This window comes from Somniosus microcephalus, chromosome 1, assembly GCF_052327205.1.
Source record: "Somniosus microcephalus isolate GS21.2 chromosome 1, FLI_Smic_1.0, whole genome shotgun sequence".
In the NCBI taxonomy this organism is placed as follows: Eukaryota; Metazoa; Chordata; class Chondrichthyes; order Squaliformes; family Somniosidae; genus Somniosus; species Somniosus microcephalus.
In genome coordinates, this window is record NC_140987.1 from 285,415,283 (window position 1) to 285,433,667 (window position 18,385).

At 48.6% G+C, this 18,385-nt stretch overlaps 1 protein-coding gene across 3 annotated transcripts in view; it reads right to left on the minus strand.

Moving 5' to 3' along the window:
- Nucleotides 1–18,385, minus strand: part of dnah6 (dynein, axonemal, heavy chain 6) — a 1,317,984-nt gene that overhangs the window by 701,436 nt on the left and 598,163 nt on the right. For all 3 annotated transcript variants that reach the window (XM_085993638.1, XM_085993630.1, XM_085993647.1), the window contains one exon: nucleotides 3,739–3,890. In XM_085993638.1, the coding sequence (XP_085849764.1) occupies nucleotides 3,739–3,890 (152 nt within the window). The remainder of the gene's footprint in view (nucleotides 1–3,738; nucleotides 3,891–18,385) is intronic.

Sequence of the window (18,385 nt, forward strand, 5' to 3'; positions counted from 1 at the left end):
GTATCCGCCCATTCCCCCAACCTGTCCAAATCGCACTGTAGCCTCCTGACATCCTCATCAGAGCCCACCCCTCCTCCTAGTTTAGTGTCGTCAGCGAATTTGGAAATATTGCATCCAATTCCCTGATCCAGATCATTTATATATATTGTGAACAGCTGGGGTCCCAGGACAGATCCTTGCGGCACCCCGCTGGTCACTGCCTGCCACTCCGAAAACGAGCCGTTTATTCCAACTCTCTGTTTTCTATCCGCCAGCCAGTTCTCTATCCACGTTAATACTTTGCCCCCAATCCCATGAGCCTTAATTTTGCATGATAATCTTTTGTGTGGAACCTTATCGAAGGCTTTCTGGAAGTCAAGGTACACCACATCCACTGGCTCTCCCCCATCTATTTTACCAGTTACTTCCTCAAAAAATTCCAGCAGATTAGTCAAACACGATTTACCCTTTGTAAATCCATGTTGACTCTGTCTGATCCTTTCCCCATTTGTCAAGTGCTCCGCTATTTTATCCTTAATAATGGACTCTAGCATTTTGCCCACAACCGATGTAAGGCTTACTGGTCTATAATTCCCTGCTTTCTCTCTACCCCCCTTTTTAAATATTGGGGTAACATTAGCTACCCTCCAATCCACGGGTACTGTTCCCGAGTCAATGGAGTTCCGGAAGATGATCCTTAGAGCATCTGCTATCTCCAGGGCCACCTCCTTAAGTACCCTAGGATGTAGTTTATCAGGCCCCGGGGATTTGTCGGCCTTCAGTCCCCCCAACTTACCCAACACCATATCCCTAGAGATACTAATTTCTGTCAGCTCCTCCCTCTCATTAGTCCCTATGTTTGCCGATATTCCTGGGAGGTTATTTGTGTCCTCCTTTGTGAATACAGAACCAAAGTATGAGTTTAATTGGTCTGCCATTTCCTTATTCTCCATTATATATTCTCCCGAATCGGACTGCAAGGGACCGACTTGGGATTTTACCAGTCTTTTCCTCCTGATATACCGATAAAAGCTTTTGCATATATGGAATAGTGCACAATAATGGCCCGGAATTTGCAGTTGTAATAACGGCGAAACTGTCAGCATTCGGCATCATTACAACTGTGAAACTGACAGCAACGTCTGGCATCTGCACGTGCACAGTTAAAAGCGGAATCCAGAAGTTGCTGTCAGTCATTCCCTGCTCCTCCACAGACTGTGCTGTTGAACTCCGTGCAGCCAGCAATCAATTGAAATCACTGAACTGATGAGAACTTCCACTTTTATGCCATAATATCGTTGTTAAAACCCCCCTAAAAAGTTAAGGCTTGTTCAATGAGGTATAACTGGGTTTTTAACGGCGTACTGAGTCATAACTACTGTTGAACAACTGTTCTGGCTCTGAAAAACTAATTTTATATTTGTGGAATGTCAATTTTTTCCATTATGAAAAAAATTCCATGGTTTTTAAATATAATAATTTTTTTTAAGTTTGTTTATGATATTTCAGCTTCTACCTTAATCCTATGTGTATGTCCCAATCTTTATTTCGTTCTCTGTAAAATGATTAAAAAGTGAAGGATAATCAGTGCATTTTACTTCCTGGTTTGCTGTCTGTGAGAATTCTTAGTGTGATTGATGATATCACTGATGCTGGATGCTGGAGATCCCCTTGACTTGGCGCCAGAATCAAATTAACTTTGGGAGAGGTGAAATCCATGCCACAGAGATTGCTAGATCTTTGTCAGCAGCTTTCTTCGAGGTCAGCGGAGAGCGCCAACACTTCGCTGCTGACCGCAAAATTTGGGCCAATAAAATTATACATCGCTTCCAATTGTAGGTGAAATTTTAAAAATATATATATTTGTCGTCACTTTTGACAAGTTGGACATATTAAAGCCATAATTATTTGTCTAGCATAAAGGGGCATAATGAGAAAAAAATAGTAGAGTATTGTACTGATTAATGTAAAGATATGTTAATATATTAAAATTATTACACATTTCCTGTCAATTTTTTCTATTATAAGTTCCTATGGCCACATGTATTATGGAACGTGTCTATGTAAACTTGCCATGCTGTAATTACACACTAACCTCAATAGAGGCACCACAATGCCACAACTGGCAGGAGGGTGTAACTGAAGTGTGACGAGTTTACAAAGGCAGTTTCCATTATAAAGGTGGACATAGTAAACTGATAATGGAAATATAAAAATAAAGATAGAATATCTGCCTTTAAAATGGGAACTGAATCATGTCCATATGCCCTGGTCCAATTATCACCTACCCTCTAACCCCACTTTATCTGAAGGTATATTTGGTCTTGACGCCAAGTGTACACTATCACCATGGGAGATTGAACAATGCACATTTCCAGTCAACTTTTTCCACTATAAATGTATCCATCTGTTAAAGAAACTATACTAAGCGACATTGTGTTCGGGTTACATATGTGCTGAGGGCCCCATTCTGTGATTAAAAGACAGTGTCTGCAGCAAACTGCTGAAGCAGGTAGTATCTGGAATGCATCCAGACCAGCTAAGATCCTCAAGGACCCTTTGTGGCTGGAGTCATAAAGGTAGTTCTTTATTCTTTCTGTAGTTCTGACCTTCTCTTAGATAAATTGATCTGTCTTACAACCATCTAAGGGATTTCTATTACCCTTTCCCCTAGATGTAGTTAGACAGGCAGCTTATGAGTGAAGGTCGTAGATCGCCACCATTGTGACAGAGTGTCTCTGGAATGCTGAGCTAATGGAAATTAATGTAAACTAAGATTAAAGGTCATGGAAGATATATGATGTAAAGGCCTGGAGCTGAGGGTAAAACAACTGGACCATTGTAATGCAAAGTTGAAGAAAGAAAGAGAGTTGGCCACCCTGCTACTTAGGTCAGCAACTGCAATGTGAGGTTTCCCGCAGCCCTTGCATCTTCACATGTGTTATCTGTGAGTATCATTTCATCTAATAAATTAAAAAGCAAAAAGACTCTACATCTAGAACTCTTTTTCATGGCACAGTGACAACTCCAAGCTTGTCTCTCCAACATTTCTAACATGTTGACATTTGTAATTGAAACTACCTGTGTGAACTTGTCATGCTGTAATTATACTGCAGTGCCACCACTAGCAGGAGTGTGTAAGTACAGCATGACAAATTTACACAACCAGTTCCCATTATAAATGTAAACATAGCAGTTTTTAAAATTAAAATATGAAAATAAGGACAGAATATCCCCTTTTTAAAGTCTGTTTGGCATCCCACATTATAGTGAATTGAGTTCCACCATGTAATGAACAATCTCAAAATAAAGAGCAATTGTTTATTTTACGTTGCAACTCAACTCACTATAAAATGAGGACACTACGACATTGAGTCATAGCATTTAGATATTTAACAAACCGGGCAACACAGTAGAACACATATTGGAACCCAAGTCACAATAATATGGAGTGCCAAAAGTGCAACTGTAGATGCCCTATAGTCAGTACCAGGCATCTGTCATGCCATCGGGGAAAGCACTGAGCAGAGGCCAGGTTCTATCCCCCCAAAACAGGAGTACGGAAAGCAAAAGGGAGAAAATAACATTAAAAAAAAACAAAGGAATACTTGTCCAGTTAACCATCTAGATACTTAGCAGCTAATAGCTTTTTATCATTAACTCTTCTGACACAAACACGACAGCAGGAGACCTAAATCTGCTTATTTTATTAAATATATGTAAACAAGAAAAGTCATAAGATTTTTGACAAAGGTTTACCTCCAGACAGAGCAGAGGTGAAGGAATTAGTGTCTTCTTGAGAGCTGTGTTATCAATCAGTAGCAATCCTAAGTCTTTCTTCTGCTTAATACTGACTGCATCAGCATGTTCTTTGTGGTATTTATCCAGCCAACGCATAAAGAAATAAATATCTGAATTAACAGTAAACAGCAGATTTTATGTTAGAACATAAGAACATAAGAAGTAGGAGCAGGAGTCGGCCATACGGCCCCTCGGGCCTGCTCCGCCATTCAATAGGATCATGGCTGATCCGAATCTAGACTCACGTCCACTTCCCTGCCCTCTCCCCGTAACCCCTAATTCCCTTATCTGCTAGGAAACTGCCATTTAACAACACATTTTGCAATTTTGGTTTTGATGTTAATATTTCATTTTAAAACAAATACAGTTTTAACTTAAAGAAATATTTCCTAACATTAAACCACATTTAATAAAATGTTCTCAGTCTGCTGATTAAAATATCAGGAATAAGTGGAAGGAAAGTAAAAGAATTAAAAAATGTCAAGGCCTTGGAGAGGGTGCAGAGAAGATTTACTAGAATAGTATCAAGGTGAGAGATTTCAGTTATGTGCAGAGATTAGGGTAGCTGGGATTGTTCTCTTTAGAGCAGAGAAGGTTAAGGGCAAATTTAATAGAGGTGTTCAAAATATTGAGGAAGAAACTCTTTCCACTGGCAGGAGGGTCAGTAACCAGGGACATAGATTTAAGGTAATTGGCAAAAAACCAAAGGACAGATGAGGAGAAATGTTTTTACGCAGCGAGTTATGATGATCTGGCATGCACTGCCTGAAAGGATGCTGTAAGCAGATACAATAGTGACTTTCAAAAGGGAATTGGATAAATAAATACTTGAAGGGGAAAAATTGGCAGGGCTATGGGAAAAGAGGGAATTGGGACGAATTGGATAGCTCTTTCAAAGAGCTGGTACAGGCACAATGGGCCAAATGGCTTCCTTCTGAGCTGTATGGTTCTATGAAATATGAAAGAATCCAAAAAAGCAATAATAAACATACAGAAAATCCAAGGGAAAGAGCAGAAATAATGAAATAAACCAGACAGGGAACACTTAAAAAAATTACCCAAGTTTCATTTTTCTCAGAGAATTTGCAGCCTGAAAACCAGGAAATGGCAGACTTATTAAACAGCTACTTTGTATCGGTCTTCACAGTAGAGGATGAGGATAAAATACCAGAGGTAAAAGACAACTACAAATAAATCAAGAGGAACTAACTAGATTCAATATAAATAAAAACATGGTGTTGGAGAAACTAATGTTATTAAAGATAGACAAATCTCCAGGGCCCAATGGTTTCTACCCCAGAGTACTAAAAGAAGTAGATGAGGAGATTTCTGATGCATTAGTCACGATCTTCAAAAACTTTCTTGATTTAGGTATTGTCCCCTTGGATTGCAAAACTGCCAATGTCACTCTACTATTTAAGAAGGGCAAGAGAGATAAACTAGGAAATTAGAGGCCCATTAGTCTAACATCAGTTGTGGGGAAGTTACTAAGGCCTAGAAATTCAGTTGCTTGCGCCAGCCGGTAGCGCCTTAGGAGGAGGAGATGTTGGGCGCTAGGCAGCTAGCGGCCGGGCGCAGCGCGATCTGCGCCTCTCCCCAACTTCACTAGAGATTTAGCGTCGGCGCAAAGTATTTGCGCGTGCTCAGCTGCGCGCGCAGATCCTGATGTCATTTCATCGTGCAACGCCCTTTGTGCGCCCCAAACCGGAACTTCAGTGGCGCCGCCCTTCTTTGCGCCTGGCGCCCCCAGCGACTGGTAGAGGGGAACGGTTCCCAGTCGCTGCGGGGTGCGGGGGGCGCTATTTAAAGGGGACTCTGATATACCTATCAATTCAGTTCATGAAAAGCGACGAGTTAAGTTAGTAACTATAGGTTTTTATTGGCTAAATAACAGAGCCCACCCTCGTGGGTGATCGGATCCAACAAGGAGGAATACCAGCCAGTCGACCACCTTTATACCTGGGCAAGCAGGCGGAGCCATGGGGCGGAGTCAGCTGTGGTCAGCCCAGGTATAACAGCGTGACAAGAGGTGACCTTGTGTAGCGATACAACAGTGTAAACAGTGATAACCATAGTGTAACGATATAAACAGTGATAACCATAGTGTAACGATAGTGAACGATAAAAGTGGTTTGCCACATTCACCCCTTGTTTAAATTTGAGTCCGGCGGGGTGAAGTGTACTACCAGTTCGGGTATGTCAGTCTGTCCGGAGGCCTCGTAAGCCTTTCTGATCGGCGCAGCAGCGGCGGCGGTGATGCAGTATCTGATGTTAATGCTGGTGTCTGCGTGGTCGGCGAAGGCTCGGGGGGTTCCGGCATGCCGTCTACCTGGGCTGGATCTGGGGGGGTGGTGGGGGGTAATGGTGGTGTCTCAGGGATGCCCGAGGGTGCGAGGTCTCGTAAGGAGACTGTGTCCTCCCGCCCGTCTGGGTATGCCACATAGGCGTACTGGGGGTTGGCATGCAGGAGGTCCACCCTCTTGACCAGGGGGTCCATTTTATGGGCCCTCACGTGCTTTCGCAGCAAGACGGGCCCCGGAGAAGTCAGCCATGTTGGTAGCGAGGTTCCCGTAGTCGACTTCCTGGGGAAAACAAACATTCGTTCATGGGGGGTGGCGTTAATGGCAGTGCAAAGCAGTGACCGGATGGAATGCAGCGCTGCCGGGAGGACTTCCTGCCAGCGCGAGGTTGGGAGGCCCTTAGACTTTAAGGCTAAGAGAACGGCCTTCCAGACAGTCGCGTTCTCTCTTTCCACCTGGCCGTTCCCTCGGGGGTTGTAGCTGGTGGTCCTGCTTGCAGCAATACCTCTCGCTAGTAGGAACTGGCGAAGTTCCTCGCTCATGAAGGATGAGCCCCGGTCGCTATGTATATAGTTCGGGAACCCGAACAAGGCGAAGAGGTCGTTCAGGCATTTGATGACCGTGGTACTGGTCATGTCTGGGCAGGGGAAGGCAAAGGGGAAACGGGAGTACTCATCAATAATGTTGAGGAAGTACACATTACGGTCAGAGGACGGGAGGGGCCCCTTAAAATCGATGCTCAAGCGCTCGAAGGGGCGGGTGGCCTTGATCAGGCTTGCTCTGTCCGGCTTAAAGAAATGCGGTTTGCATTCGGCACAGGTTTGGCAGTTCCTGGTCATGGTCCTGACCTCCTCGATGGAGTAGGGCAGGTTGCGGGCCTTAATGAAGTGGTAAAGTCTGGTGACCCCGGGGTGGCAGAGGTCGTTGTGGAGGGTCTGCAGTCTATCAATTTGCGCGTTGGCGCATGTACTTCGTGATAGAGCATCTGGGGGTTCGTTCAGTTTACCAGGCCGGTACAAGATATCATAATCATAGGTGGAGAGCTCAATTCTCCACCTCAAGATCTTGTCGTTCTTGATTTTGCCCCTCAGCTTGTTATTAAACATAAAAGCGACCGAACGCTGGTCGGTGAGGAGGGTAAATCGTTTGCCTGCCAGGTAATGCCTCCAGCGTCGTACTGCCTCCACGATCGCCTGGGCCTCCTTCTCGACCGAAGAGTGTCGGATCTCAGAGCCCTGGAGGGTCCTTGAGAAGAAGGCCACAGGTCTCCCCTCCTGGTTAAGGGTTGCAGCTAGGGCGAAGTCAGATGCATCGCTCTCCACTTGGAAAGGGATAGACTCATCCACCGCGTGCATTGTGGCCTTAGCAATGTCTCCCTTTATGAGGGAGAAGGCTGCGCATGCTTCTGCCGTCAGGGGGAAGGAGGTGGACTTCATGAGGGGTCTGGCTTTGTCCGCATAATTGGACACCCATTGGGCATAGTAGGCGAAGAGCCCCAGGGTTCTCTTCAGCGCCTTTGGACAGTGGGGGAGGGGAAGCTCCATGAGGGGGCGCATTCTTTCGGGGTCGGGGCCGATGACTCCGTTCTCTACTACGCAGCCGAGGATGGCAAGATGCAAAGTGTTAAACACACATTTCTCCTTATTGTAGGTGAGGTTCAGCCATTGGGCCGTACGGAGGAATCTCTCCAGATTAACATCATGGTCCTGCCGGTCGCGGCCGCAGATGGTGACGTTATCTAGGTAAGGGAACGTGGCATGCAGCCCGTTCTGGTCAACCATCCGGTCCATCTCCCTTTGGAAGACCGAAACCCCGTTGGTGACGCCGAAGGGAACCCTAAGGAAGTGGTAGAGGCGGCCATTCGCCTCGAAGGCGGTATACTGGCGGTCCTCAGGGCGGATAGGGAGTTGGTGGTAGGCCGACTTAAGGTCAATGGTAGAGAATACCCGGTACTGTGCAATCTGATTGACCATATCAGATATGCGGGGAAGGGGGTATGCGTCCAGCTGGGTGTACCGGTTTATGGTTTGGCTGTAGTCGATGACCAGGCGGTTTTTATCGCCGGTCTTAACGACTACGACCTGGGCACGCCAGGGGCTGTTGCTCCTCTCGATGATGCCCTCCTTCAGGAGACGCTGCACCTCAGAGCTAATAAAAGCTCTGTCCCTGGCGCTGTACCGCCTGCTCTTGGTAGCGACGGGTTTACAGTCGCGGGTGAGGTTGGCGAACAGGGAGGGGGGCGGGACCTTGAGGGTGGATAGGCCGCAGGTGGTACGCGGTGGGCGGTTTAAAAGCTGCTGGTTGTCGACTGTGAGTGGGGGGAGGGGTCCATCGTATGCCAAAGTGACACTTTGAAGGTGGGATTGGAAGTCCAGCCCTAGTAGGATGGCAGCGCAGAGCTGGGGCAGGATGAGAAGTTTAAAATTTTTATACTCCGTGCCCCTAACCGACAGGGTCACAACACAGTAGCCGCTGATGTCTGTAGAATGGGACCTCGACGCCATCGAGATCCGGTTGCGTGTTGGCCGGACAGTGAGGGAGTAGTGGCTCACCGTGTCTGGATGGATGAAACTCTCCGTGCTTCCGCTGTCGAACAGGCAGGTCGTGGCGTGGCCGTTTACTTTGATGTCCATCATGGACTTGGACAGGTGATGCGGGCGAGCTTGGTCAAGTGTGACGGAGGCTAGTGTATGGCTGAGCGAGCTGCTGTAGTCTGCGGGTGAGGCGGTGGTCAGGTCTGGAGACAAGGTGGCGGTCGAGTGTGGTGAACAAAATGGCGGTGCCCACGACGTTGAATAAAATGGCGGAGAAGATGGCCGCCCCCACAACTCACATGAGGCACTGCCGGCGTCGGTGGCCTTGATCAAAGATGGCCGCCCCCACGACTCACACGAGGGGATACTGGCATCTGTGGCCTTGATGAAAGATGGCCGCCCCCACAACTCGCATGAGGCACTGCTGGCGTCTGTGGCTTTCCCCCTGCAGGCCTTCGCGAAGTGGCCTTTCTTGTGGCAGTCGGAGCAGGTCGCGTTTCTTGCAGGGCAGCGCGCCCTCGGGTGTTTCGCCTGGCCACAGAAGAAGCAGCCGGCGGCCCGATCGCGGGGCTCCGATGTCGCAGCCGGTACCGGGGGTGGCGGTCCCGATCGGTTCCGGGACGCCGACGCTGAGGTAGGTCCCAGAGGCGGTGGTGCGAGGGGTATTGCGGCCGGGGTCGGGCCCGAGTCCCAGGGTCGCGCAGCACAGAAGCAGCCGGCGGCCCGATCGCGGGGCTCCGATGTCGCAGCCGGTACCTGGGGTGGCGGTCCCGATCGGTTCCGGGACGCCGACGCTGAGGTAGGTCCCAGAGGCGGCGGTGCGAGGGGTATTGCGGCCGGGGTCGGGCCCGAGTCCCAGGGTCGGGCCCGAGTCCCAGGGTCGCGCAGCACAGTACCTGGAGTACGCCTCGCGGTCCCGATGGGCCACTTCCAGAGAGCGAGCGAGGGCTGCAGTTGTATTCAGGTCGAGGTCCTTTGATTCGAGCAGTCTTTGCCGTGAGTAGTCGGACCGAAGGCCTTTCACGAAGGCATCGCGGATATTCCCTTCAGTATTTTCTGCAGCCGTTACAGCTTTAAAGTCACAGTCCCTGCCGAGTGTTTGTAGCGCCCGTAAAAATTCATCTACAGACTCTCCTGGCTGTTGCGAGTGGGATCTTAGGAGATGTCTGGCATACATAGAATTTACAGGTCTCCGGTACTGCTCTTTCAGCAGGTTGAGGGCGTCCTCGTATGTAGCAAGGTCCCGGATGAATGCAAATACTTTAGGGCTCACCTGGGCGGTCAGAACTCTTAGTTTGGATCCCGGAGGCACGCCGGATTCTCCCAGGTAGGATTCGAAACAGCTCAGCCAGTGTTCGAAGTCGAGGGCTGAGTTCGCTGCCTGTGGGTTTAGATCCAGGTACGGCGGTCGGAGGGCTCGCAGCCAGGCCGGCTGCTGTGGCTGTTGTAGATGGCCGTTTGGCTGAGGCTGTACGTCTGACTGGTCGTTTGGCTGCTCCGTTGAAGACATTTCAAAATTTAGCCAATAAAATTGATATACCTATCAATTCAGTTCATGAAAAGCGACGAGTTAAGTTAGTAACTATAGGTTTTTATTGGCTAAATAACAGAGCCCACCCTCGTGGGTGATCGGATCCAACAAGGAGGAATACCAGCCAGTTGACCACCTTTATACCTGGGCAAGCAGGCGGAGCCATGGGGCGGAGTCAGCTGTGGTCAGCCCAGGTATAACAACGTGACAAGAGGTGACCTTGTGTAGCGATACAACAGTGTAAACAGTGATAACCATAGTGTAACGATATAAACAGTGATAACCATAGTGTAACGATAGTGAACAATAAAAGTGGTTTACCACAGACTCCTCCTGCATTATAAGTGACAGCCATTTTGTGCCAATCCTTCTGTGTGAGAGACAAAGGCAGAGAGCTTTCTGCTTTGACTCAGCGCTCGCACAGGTACTTCTGGCTTCAGGCCAGAGCTTTGCACTTGGATTTCACTTTCAGTGCCATAGCCTTGAGTCGCCACATATACTGTAATGGGGGCTACAATGGGTGGAAACGTTGGCTTTCTGCGTTGCATTCAAAGGGATCAGAGACGCCGTGAGAGAGTGCCAGTCATGGCCAGACGGAGAAGGGCCAACAGGTGTCGGCACAGGAGGCCTTACCCACCCAGGGTATACCGCCAGCAGTTCTCATATCTGAACATGTCTGAGGAGCAGTGTGTTCGGAGGCTGCGATTCAGAAGGGAGGTGGTCACTGAGATCTGCCACCTGCTTCGCAGAGATCTGCAGCCACAGCTGAGGAGCAGGACGTCTCTGTCGGTGGCAGTGAAGGTGACGGTGGCTCTCAACTTCTATGCCACCGGCTCCTTCCAATCCGCTACTGGGGACATTGCCAACATCTCCCAGTTTGCGGTACATTGCTGCATCCGACAGATGAACAATGCCCTTTTCAGAAGGAGACGTCAGTACATCTCCTTCCCCATGACCCTGGACAAGCAGCAAGAGCGTACAATGGGATTTGGAAGAATAGCGGGCTTCACCATGGTCCAGGGCGTAGAACTGATGAACCAGCATTGGTCAGGCCTTGCTTCAGGGCTGCAGTGCGCAGGGCATGGCAGCCAGGCAAGTCCACCCTCCCCCTTTAAGAGCTGACCGGCGCCAGAGTGTCTGCCGTCAATCAGCAACTCGCCGCACCTGCGCTGCGCCCGCCCTCGGGGGTATCGCCCCGGACCGCCGGCTTAGCGCCTAATGATAGTCGTGCATCGCCTGTTTTAGCGCAGCAGCAACCTCTTGGGGCGATGCGACTGAATATCGGTGAAGGTGGCGCGAACTTGCGCCGGGCGCAAACTTTAGCAGCCGCCCGACTTTAGCGCCCCGAACGTGGCTATACTGAATTTCTAGGCCTAAGTCTGTTATTAAGGACAGGGTGATTGAACATTTGGACAAATATGAGCTGATGAGAGAGAGCCAGCACGGATTTGTAAAGGGTAACTCATGTCTAACGAACCTAGTTGATTTTTTGAGAAGGTTAATAACATGGTAGATAAGGGATGTCTATGGATGTTATTTACATGGACTTCCAGAAGGCACTCAACAAGGTTCCACATAAGAGACTGTTAACAAAAATGAGAGTGCATGGAATTGGAGGCAACCTATTGGCTTGGATAGGAAATTGGTTAGGAGCTAGGAGAAAGAGAGTAGGGATAAAGGGTATACGCTCAAATTGGCAGGATATTGCTGGGGGTGCTCCCCAGGGATCTGTAGTGGGGCCACAGCTTTTCACTATATTATTTATAAATGACTTGGATGAAGGAATAGAGAGCAGTATATCTAAGTTTGCTGGCGACACTAAGTTAGGTGGCACAGTAAATAGTGTAGATGGGAGCAAAGTTGCAAAGGGACGTTAATAGATTAAATGAGTCGGCAAAACTGTGGCAAATGGAGTTCAATGTGGGAAAGTGTGAGGTAATCCATTTTGGACCTAAGAAAGATAGATCAGAGTATTTTCTAAATGGAAAGCTGTGAGATGTGGGTGTGAGGCATGTAGTCATGGTAAGTGTGTGAGGCTGAGGTGAAGCTATGAAAGTGAGGTATGAGTCGTGATTGGTAGAGATTGTTGTTAGGTGAGTGATGGGGGTGTGGTGCTTTGAGCACTGTGTGAGGCTAGTGGTGCAGATGGTGGGATATGGCATTTGAAGATGAATTCAATGACCTTGATCACTGTGAGGTCATTAAACTTCGTCCTGCACTACATCCGGGTCCTCGGGTCTAAACTGCTGGCATTCGCCACAGCGGCTATCTGATCCCATTGGACTTTACACATTTGCCTGGAGGGCCTCCTGGCCCCCTGTGGAAACAGCACCTCTCTCCTCGAGTTGACCTTCTGCACCATTAGAGCTAGGTCATTCAGGGGTGATTTCAGGAAGCACTTCTTCACACAAAGGGTAAGTGGAAATCTGGAACTCTCTCCCCCAAAAAGCTGTTGAGGCTAGGTCAATTGAAAATTTCAAAACTGAGATTAATAGATCTTTGTTAGGCAAGGGTGTTAAGGGTTACAGAACCAAAGCTGGTAAATGGGGTTAAGATACAGATCAGCCATGATCTAATTGAATGGTGGAACAGGCTCAAGGGCTGAATGGCCTACTCCTGTTCCTATTCCTAAATGTAAATATATCTAGAACGCAGAGTGCATTAGTTGTAGAATCTACATAACTGCCCAGGAGCAGAATAGACCTAATTGCTATATCTGACAAATGTTGTGAATGACATGGTATTGGGTAATTTATTGAATGTTGTAAATATCTATATTTGTGGCATGAAGGGAATTCTTTAACTAGATGTAAATAATGCCTAGGAACGGGAGTAGGCCATTCAGCCCCTCGAGCCTGTTCCCTCATTCAATTATATCATGGCTGATCTGTATCTTAACTCCATCTACTCACCTTGGTTCTGTAACCCTTAATATCCTTGCCTAACAAAAATCTATCAGTCTCAGTTTTGAAATTTCTAACAGCTTCTCAGCAGCTTTTTGGGGAAATAGTTCTAGATTTCCACTACCCTTGTGTGAAGAGCTTTCTGACATCACCCCTGAATGGCTCAGCTCTAATTTAAGGTGAGGTTGCACACGAGTTCTGCTGCAGAGGACTCAGATGAGCCTTCCGATGGGGCAGTCTACAGAAGAACGCTGATGGGTATGCACACAGAAATGCTTGGTGCATTGGCAGGCCTGCCAGAAAGCCTGAGTGCAATATGAAGGAACATGGTGGAGTCCGGCACCAACCTTGCACAGGGTTTTGCGCAGAGCTTGGAGCCCATGATTTCCAGCATGGAAGTGATGGCCAACTCCATCAGCGCACTTGTGGACCCAATCATGATGCAGAGTCTGATGGATGATGTCTCAGCTTCCATTGCAGCACAAGCAGAAGCCACCCAACATCCGAGTGCTGCAGTGGAAGCTCAGGCTTCTGTCATGCAGGCTCAGACTGCTCTCATGCAGGCTCAGCTTGCTGCCACGCAAGCTCAGACTGCTGCCATCGTGGCTGTGTTTATCAGTCTGGAAAGGGGCTTGTAAGATGTCACAGTAGTCCAGCAATCTGTCCTCCAACAGATGACTAGGAATGCTGAGGCTGCCCCGGGGGGGTGGCAGTGGCTTTGTGGAGCACGAACCTGCTATCCTCTCTCAGGGTGGCAGCTTTCCTCTTCCTACCACTGAAACTCCGCCAGTGCCCTTGCTGTTGCCTGCCAGCCAACCAGCCCAAATTGATGTGCCCATGCAAAGGTGGTGCCATCCGCAGCTGGGCCTTTTAGGCCCAGAGCTGCTTCAGGTCATCCTGCAAGGCCATCTGCAGTCTCCCCCACTGAAAGTCAGCAGCCTTCCACCAGCCATTCTGCAGCCACTGAGGGAGCACTTCGTAGAGAAACGAGGACAAGCAAAGGCACACTGAAGACAGGCACAAAGGGAATGCACAAGGGTGATTAGTTGACTGCTATGTGTTATGTAACATTGGATGGATTGATGTATAAAGTTGGATTGGCATGTTTCTTTTGTGGTGGCTTTTATTTCAGCATTGTGGCCAAGAAGATACTGTGATGGTCAGTAACAGAGGGAAAGTAAGGTGTGGGACAATTGTTGAATGGGGAATTGGGGTTGCGTTCATTGGTATCGCAGTCAGATGAGTCAATCACGGACAGCCCGGACAGAAAGAGGCTGTCTGGATTTCCTCCTTACCTCCGCATCGTTCTCTTCCATTTCCGCCTCCTCCTTGCAGTATGCCCGGTGGCAGGGGCTGTGCCCTCATGATGGCGAGGTTGTGGAGCATGCAGCAGACCACAACGAGTCTTAAGACGCACTCTGGTGAGTAAAGCAGGGCTCCTCCAGAGTGGTCCAGGCAGCGGAAGCGTTGCTTCAGGACGCCAATGGTCAGCTCTATCAGATACCATGTGGCAGCATGGCACTCATTGTACATATACTGCCCACGTGTGGTTGGGTTGCAGAGCGGAGTCATGAGCCAGGTGGTCAGCGGATAGCCCTTCTCTCCCAGTAGCCACCCTCTGGTTTGTCATGGTGTCTCAAAGACTGAGGGAACAGCAGACTGGCACAGAATAAAAGCATCATGACTGCTGCCAGGATACCGGGCATTCACCATCATGATGCGCTGAGCATCGTCACACACCAACTGCACATTCAGCAAGTGGTAACCTTGGCGGAGCAGGCTCGAGGGGCCGAATGGCCTACTCCTGCTCCTATCTTCTATGTTTCTATGAGTCCTTACAGGAAGCGGGGTGGGACGAAGTGTAGTCCAGGTAGCTGTGGAAGTCAGTGGGCTTGTAGTGAATGTTTGTCAATAACCTATCCCCAGAGATAGAGACGGAGAAGTCAAGGAAGGGGAGGGAAGAGTCGGAGATGGACCAAGTGGAGGTGAGGGAAGGGTGGAAATTGGAAGCAAAGTGAATGAAATTATCTAGTTCAAGGCGAGAGCAGGAAACGGCACCGATACAGTCATCAATGTACCGGAAAAAGAGGTGAGGGAGGGGACCTGAATAGGACTGGAACAAAGAATGTTCCACATATCCCACAAAAAGGCAGGCATAGCTAGGACCCATGCAGGTTCCCATAGCAACACCTTTGATTTGGAGGAAGTGAGTGGAGTCAAAGAAGAAGTTGTTCAATGTGAGAACTGTAGTGTATGTAACCTGTACCACCTTAAGAGGATACCTTAAGGTGATGGACTACTTTTTGATGGCTCCTGTACATTGTAGTACCGGTGGTGACCACACCGGTATATGAACCCTGTGGAGCAAAGTGTATTCCAGTTCAGCCCTGACCCTCAATTACTAAAGACCTGTTTAATTATTTCTGTAGTCTGTGTCCAGTTATTCAGCATAACTACATTTGGAAACACAGACTCAACAGTGGCGACGAGTCTGATCTTACCTAGCGGCAGTTGCATCAAAGGAAGCTTCGCCTCTGAAACGGGCGTCGATCAAGGACATCCACCCTCAACATCCTGCTGGGCACTGCATAGCACGGGAGGCAATCGGGAACCCGGGTTGGTTTCTGGCCACGAAGTCAAACATCAGTGAACGTCCCTTCGACGACAGCGGCGGGTAAGCCCGATCGAGCGGCACGGGGGGGAAGTCAGAGAAGGGGAGGGAAATGATGAAAGGGGCGGAGAACACGACTGCAGCCGGTGTCAGGGGCCGGACTGCAATCGGGGCAGAGACGCGCAGCAGCCAGAAAAGCGTTTATGTCCACAAGGACCGCGGGAGCGGCGGGGAACAAGAGCAGCAGCGTAGGGGAAAATAAAGGACCGCTGGGAGGCGAGAACGGCAACAGCGAGGTAATCGCCATTTTGAGTCGGCGGGGGAAGAAGACAAGCGCGGGGAAAGCCGCCAAGCGCGGGAAGCCGCCATTTTGAAAAAAATAAAATAAAATAATAATCATATCCGAAGGAAAGGAAACTCAACAAGGATGCCAAAAACGGGTAACATCACTGCTTTTGATAGCGATGTGGAAGATTGGGCCGCTTATGTGGAACGCGTCGAAGTTTACTGTACAACGAATGAGGTACCGGAGGATAAGAAAGCACTAACCCTATTAAACTCGATGGGTGCGAAGACGTACGGGTGTAACACCAGATAAACCGGTAGGAAAGAGTTTCGCCGATATTGGTACTATCCTGCAAGAGCATTTAAACCCCACGCCGCTGCTGATAGCGGAACGATTTAAATTCTACAAAAGGATTCAACTTAAAGAGGAAAGCAACGCTGAATTCTTAATCGAACTGCGCAAGTTATCAAAGTACTGCCAGTTCGGTACAGGACTAGCAGACGCACTGAGAGATAAGTTTGTGTGTGGGCTCCTAAGGGAAGGAACCCAGAAGCGACTGCTAGAGGAAAAGGATCTTACGCTGGACAAAGCTTTCAGCATTGCAGCATCGCACGAGGCAGCAGCACGAGGCGCTGCAGAGATACAGCAAAGGCCAATGGAATTCAGCACCAATGAAATGGCATTGGGCGCAGTAAAGTGCTATCCTTGCGGAAGGACAACGCATGACCAGAACCAGTGCTGGTTCAAAGATAAAGAATGCAGGCAATGTGGCAAACTTGGTCACATAGCGAGAATATGCCGGTCAGGAAAGAAGACCAGCAGCAAAAAATCGCCGCAGGAGAAGTACAAAAAAGTACACAAGGTGACAGAGAACAGTTCGGATGAACAGAAGACAGATTCAGACTCCAGCAGTAAGGAACTGGGTTGTCTAAAAATACATAATGTGGGTAACACAGCAGACCACCAAACTATCTGGGTCATGCTTCGGATAGCAGGAGTCCAAGTGAAGATGGAATTGGACACTGGATCGGCATTGACGGTCATGAATAAGCAAGATTACAAAAGGTTATTCTCGCACATTCCCCTGAGGGATACGGAGATTGTATTGAAAACATACACGGGGCAAATAGTATACCCCATCGGAAAGATAAAAGTAAATGTGGTCTACAATGGTAAAGAAAGTCAGGAAATGGACTTGTATGTGTTACCTGATGGAGGTCCGCCACTAATGGGACGGGAATGGATCCGGAGAATAAATGTGGACTGGCATTCCATACAAGCACTGACTGTAGATTCCTGTAAAGAGGACGACGTCAAACCTAAACGACTGTCCAAAATATTGGACGATGCTAAGGAGGTGTTCCAACAGGGACAGGGAACACTGAAAGGAATTACGGCAAACATCAAAGTTGAAGAACATGCAAACCCCAAATTTTTCAAAGCCAGACCGGTACCTTATGCGATACGACCTGCTGTGGAAGCAGAGCTGGAAGGGCTAGAACGTTCAGGAGTACTGTCAAAGGTGGACTGGAGCGAATGGGCCACACCCATTGTTCCTGTCATGTAGCATTCGTTGAGCAACAAGCCGGGGGAACCTGGGAAGATTCGCATCTGTGGCGATTTCAAGATCACTGTTAATCCGGTTCTTCACACGGTGCAATATCCGCTTCCGCGGATTGAAGATATCTTCGCTTCGCTGTCTGGCGGGAAACACTTCACCAAGATAGACCTGGCGCAGGCGTACCTACAGATGGAAGTTGATGAAGCGTCACGCCAGTATCTCACAATCAACACACATAAGGGCTTATATCGGTATAATAGACTGGTTTTTGGAGTGGCATCGGCTCCAGCGATTTGGCAAAGGGCCATGGAGCAGGTATTGCAGGGAATTCCAGGCACACAATGCTACCTGGACGACATTCTGATTACAGGAGATGATGATAAGGATCACCTCGCGAATTTGGAGCAGGTGCTCACCAGATTGAAAGAATATGGGCTCAGAGTTAATCGCCAGAAATGTGAGTGCTTTCAAAAGCGAATCTCGTACTGCGGCCACGTCATTGACCAGGAGGGGCTCCATAAGTCACCTGACAAGATCGAAGCTGTTGTGAAAGCTCCCGCTCCGGAAAATGTATCCCAGTTGAGGTCGTTCCTTAGGTTGGTTAATTATTACCACAAGTTTCTTCCAAATTTATCCACGGTGTTACACCCGCTGAACACTCTTTTGCAAATGGGAATACCATGGAAGTGGAGCGATGATTGTAAGCGGGCTTTTCAAAAAAGCAAGGCACTGATCACCTCTAAGGAAGTGTTGGCTCACTTTAACCCAACGCTGCCTATTCGCTTAGCTTGTGATGCTTCTCCATATGGTATCGGGGCAGTGCTCTCACATAAGTTTCCAAATGGCTTGGAAAGGCCAGTCGCGTTCGCATCCAGATCA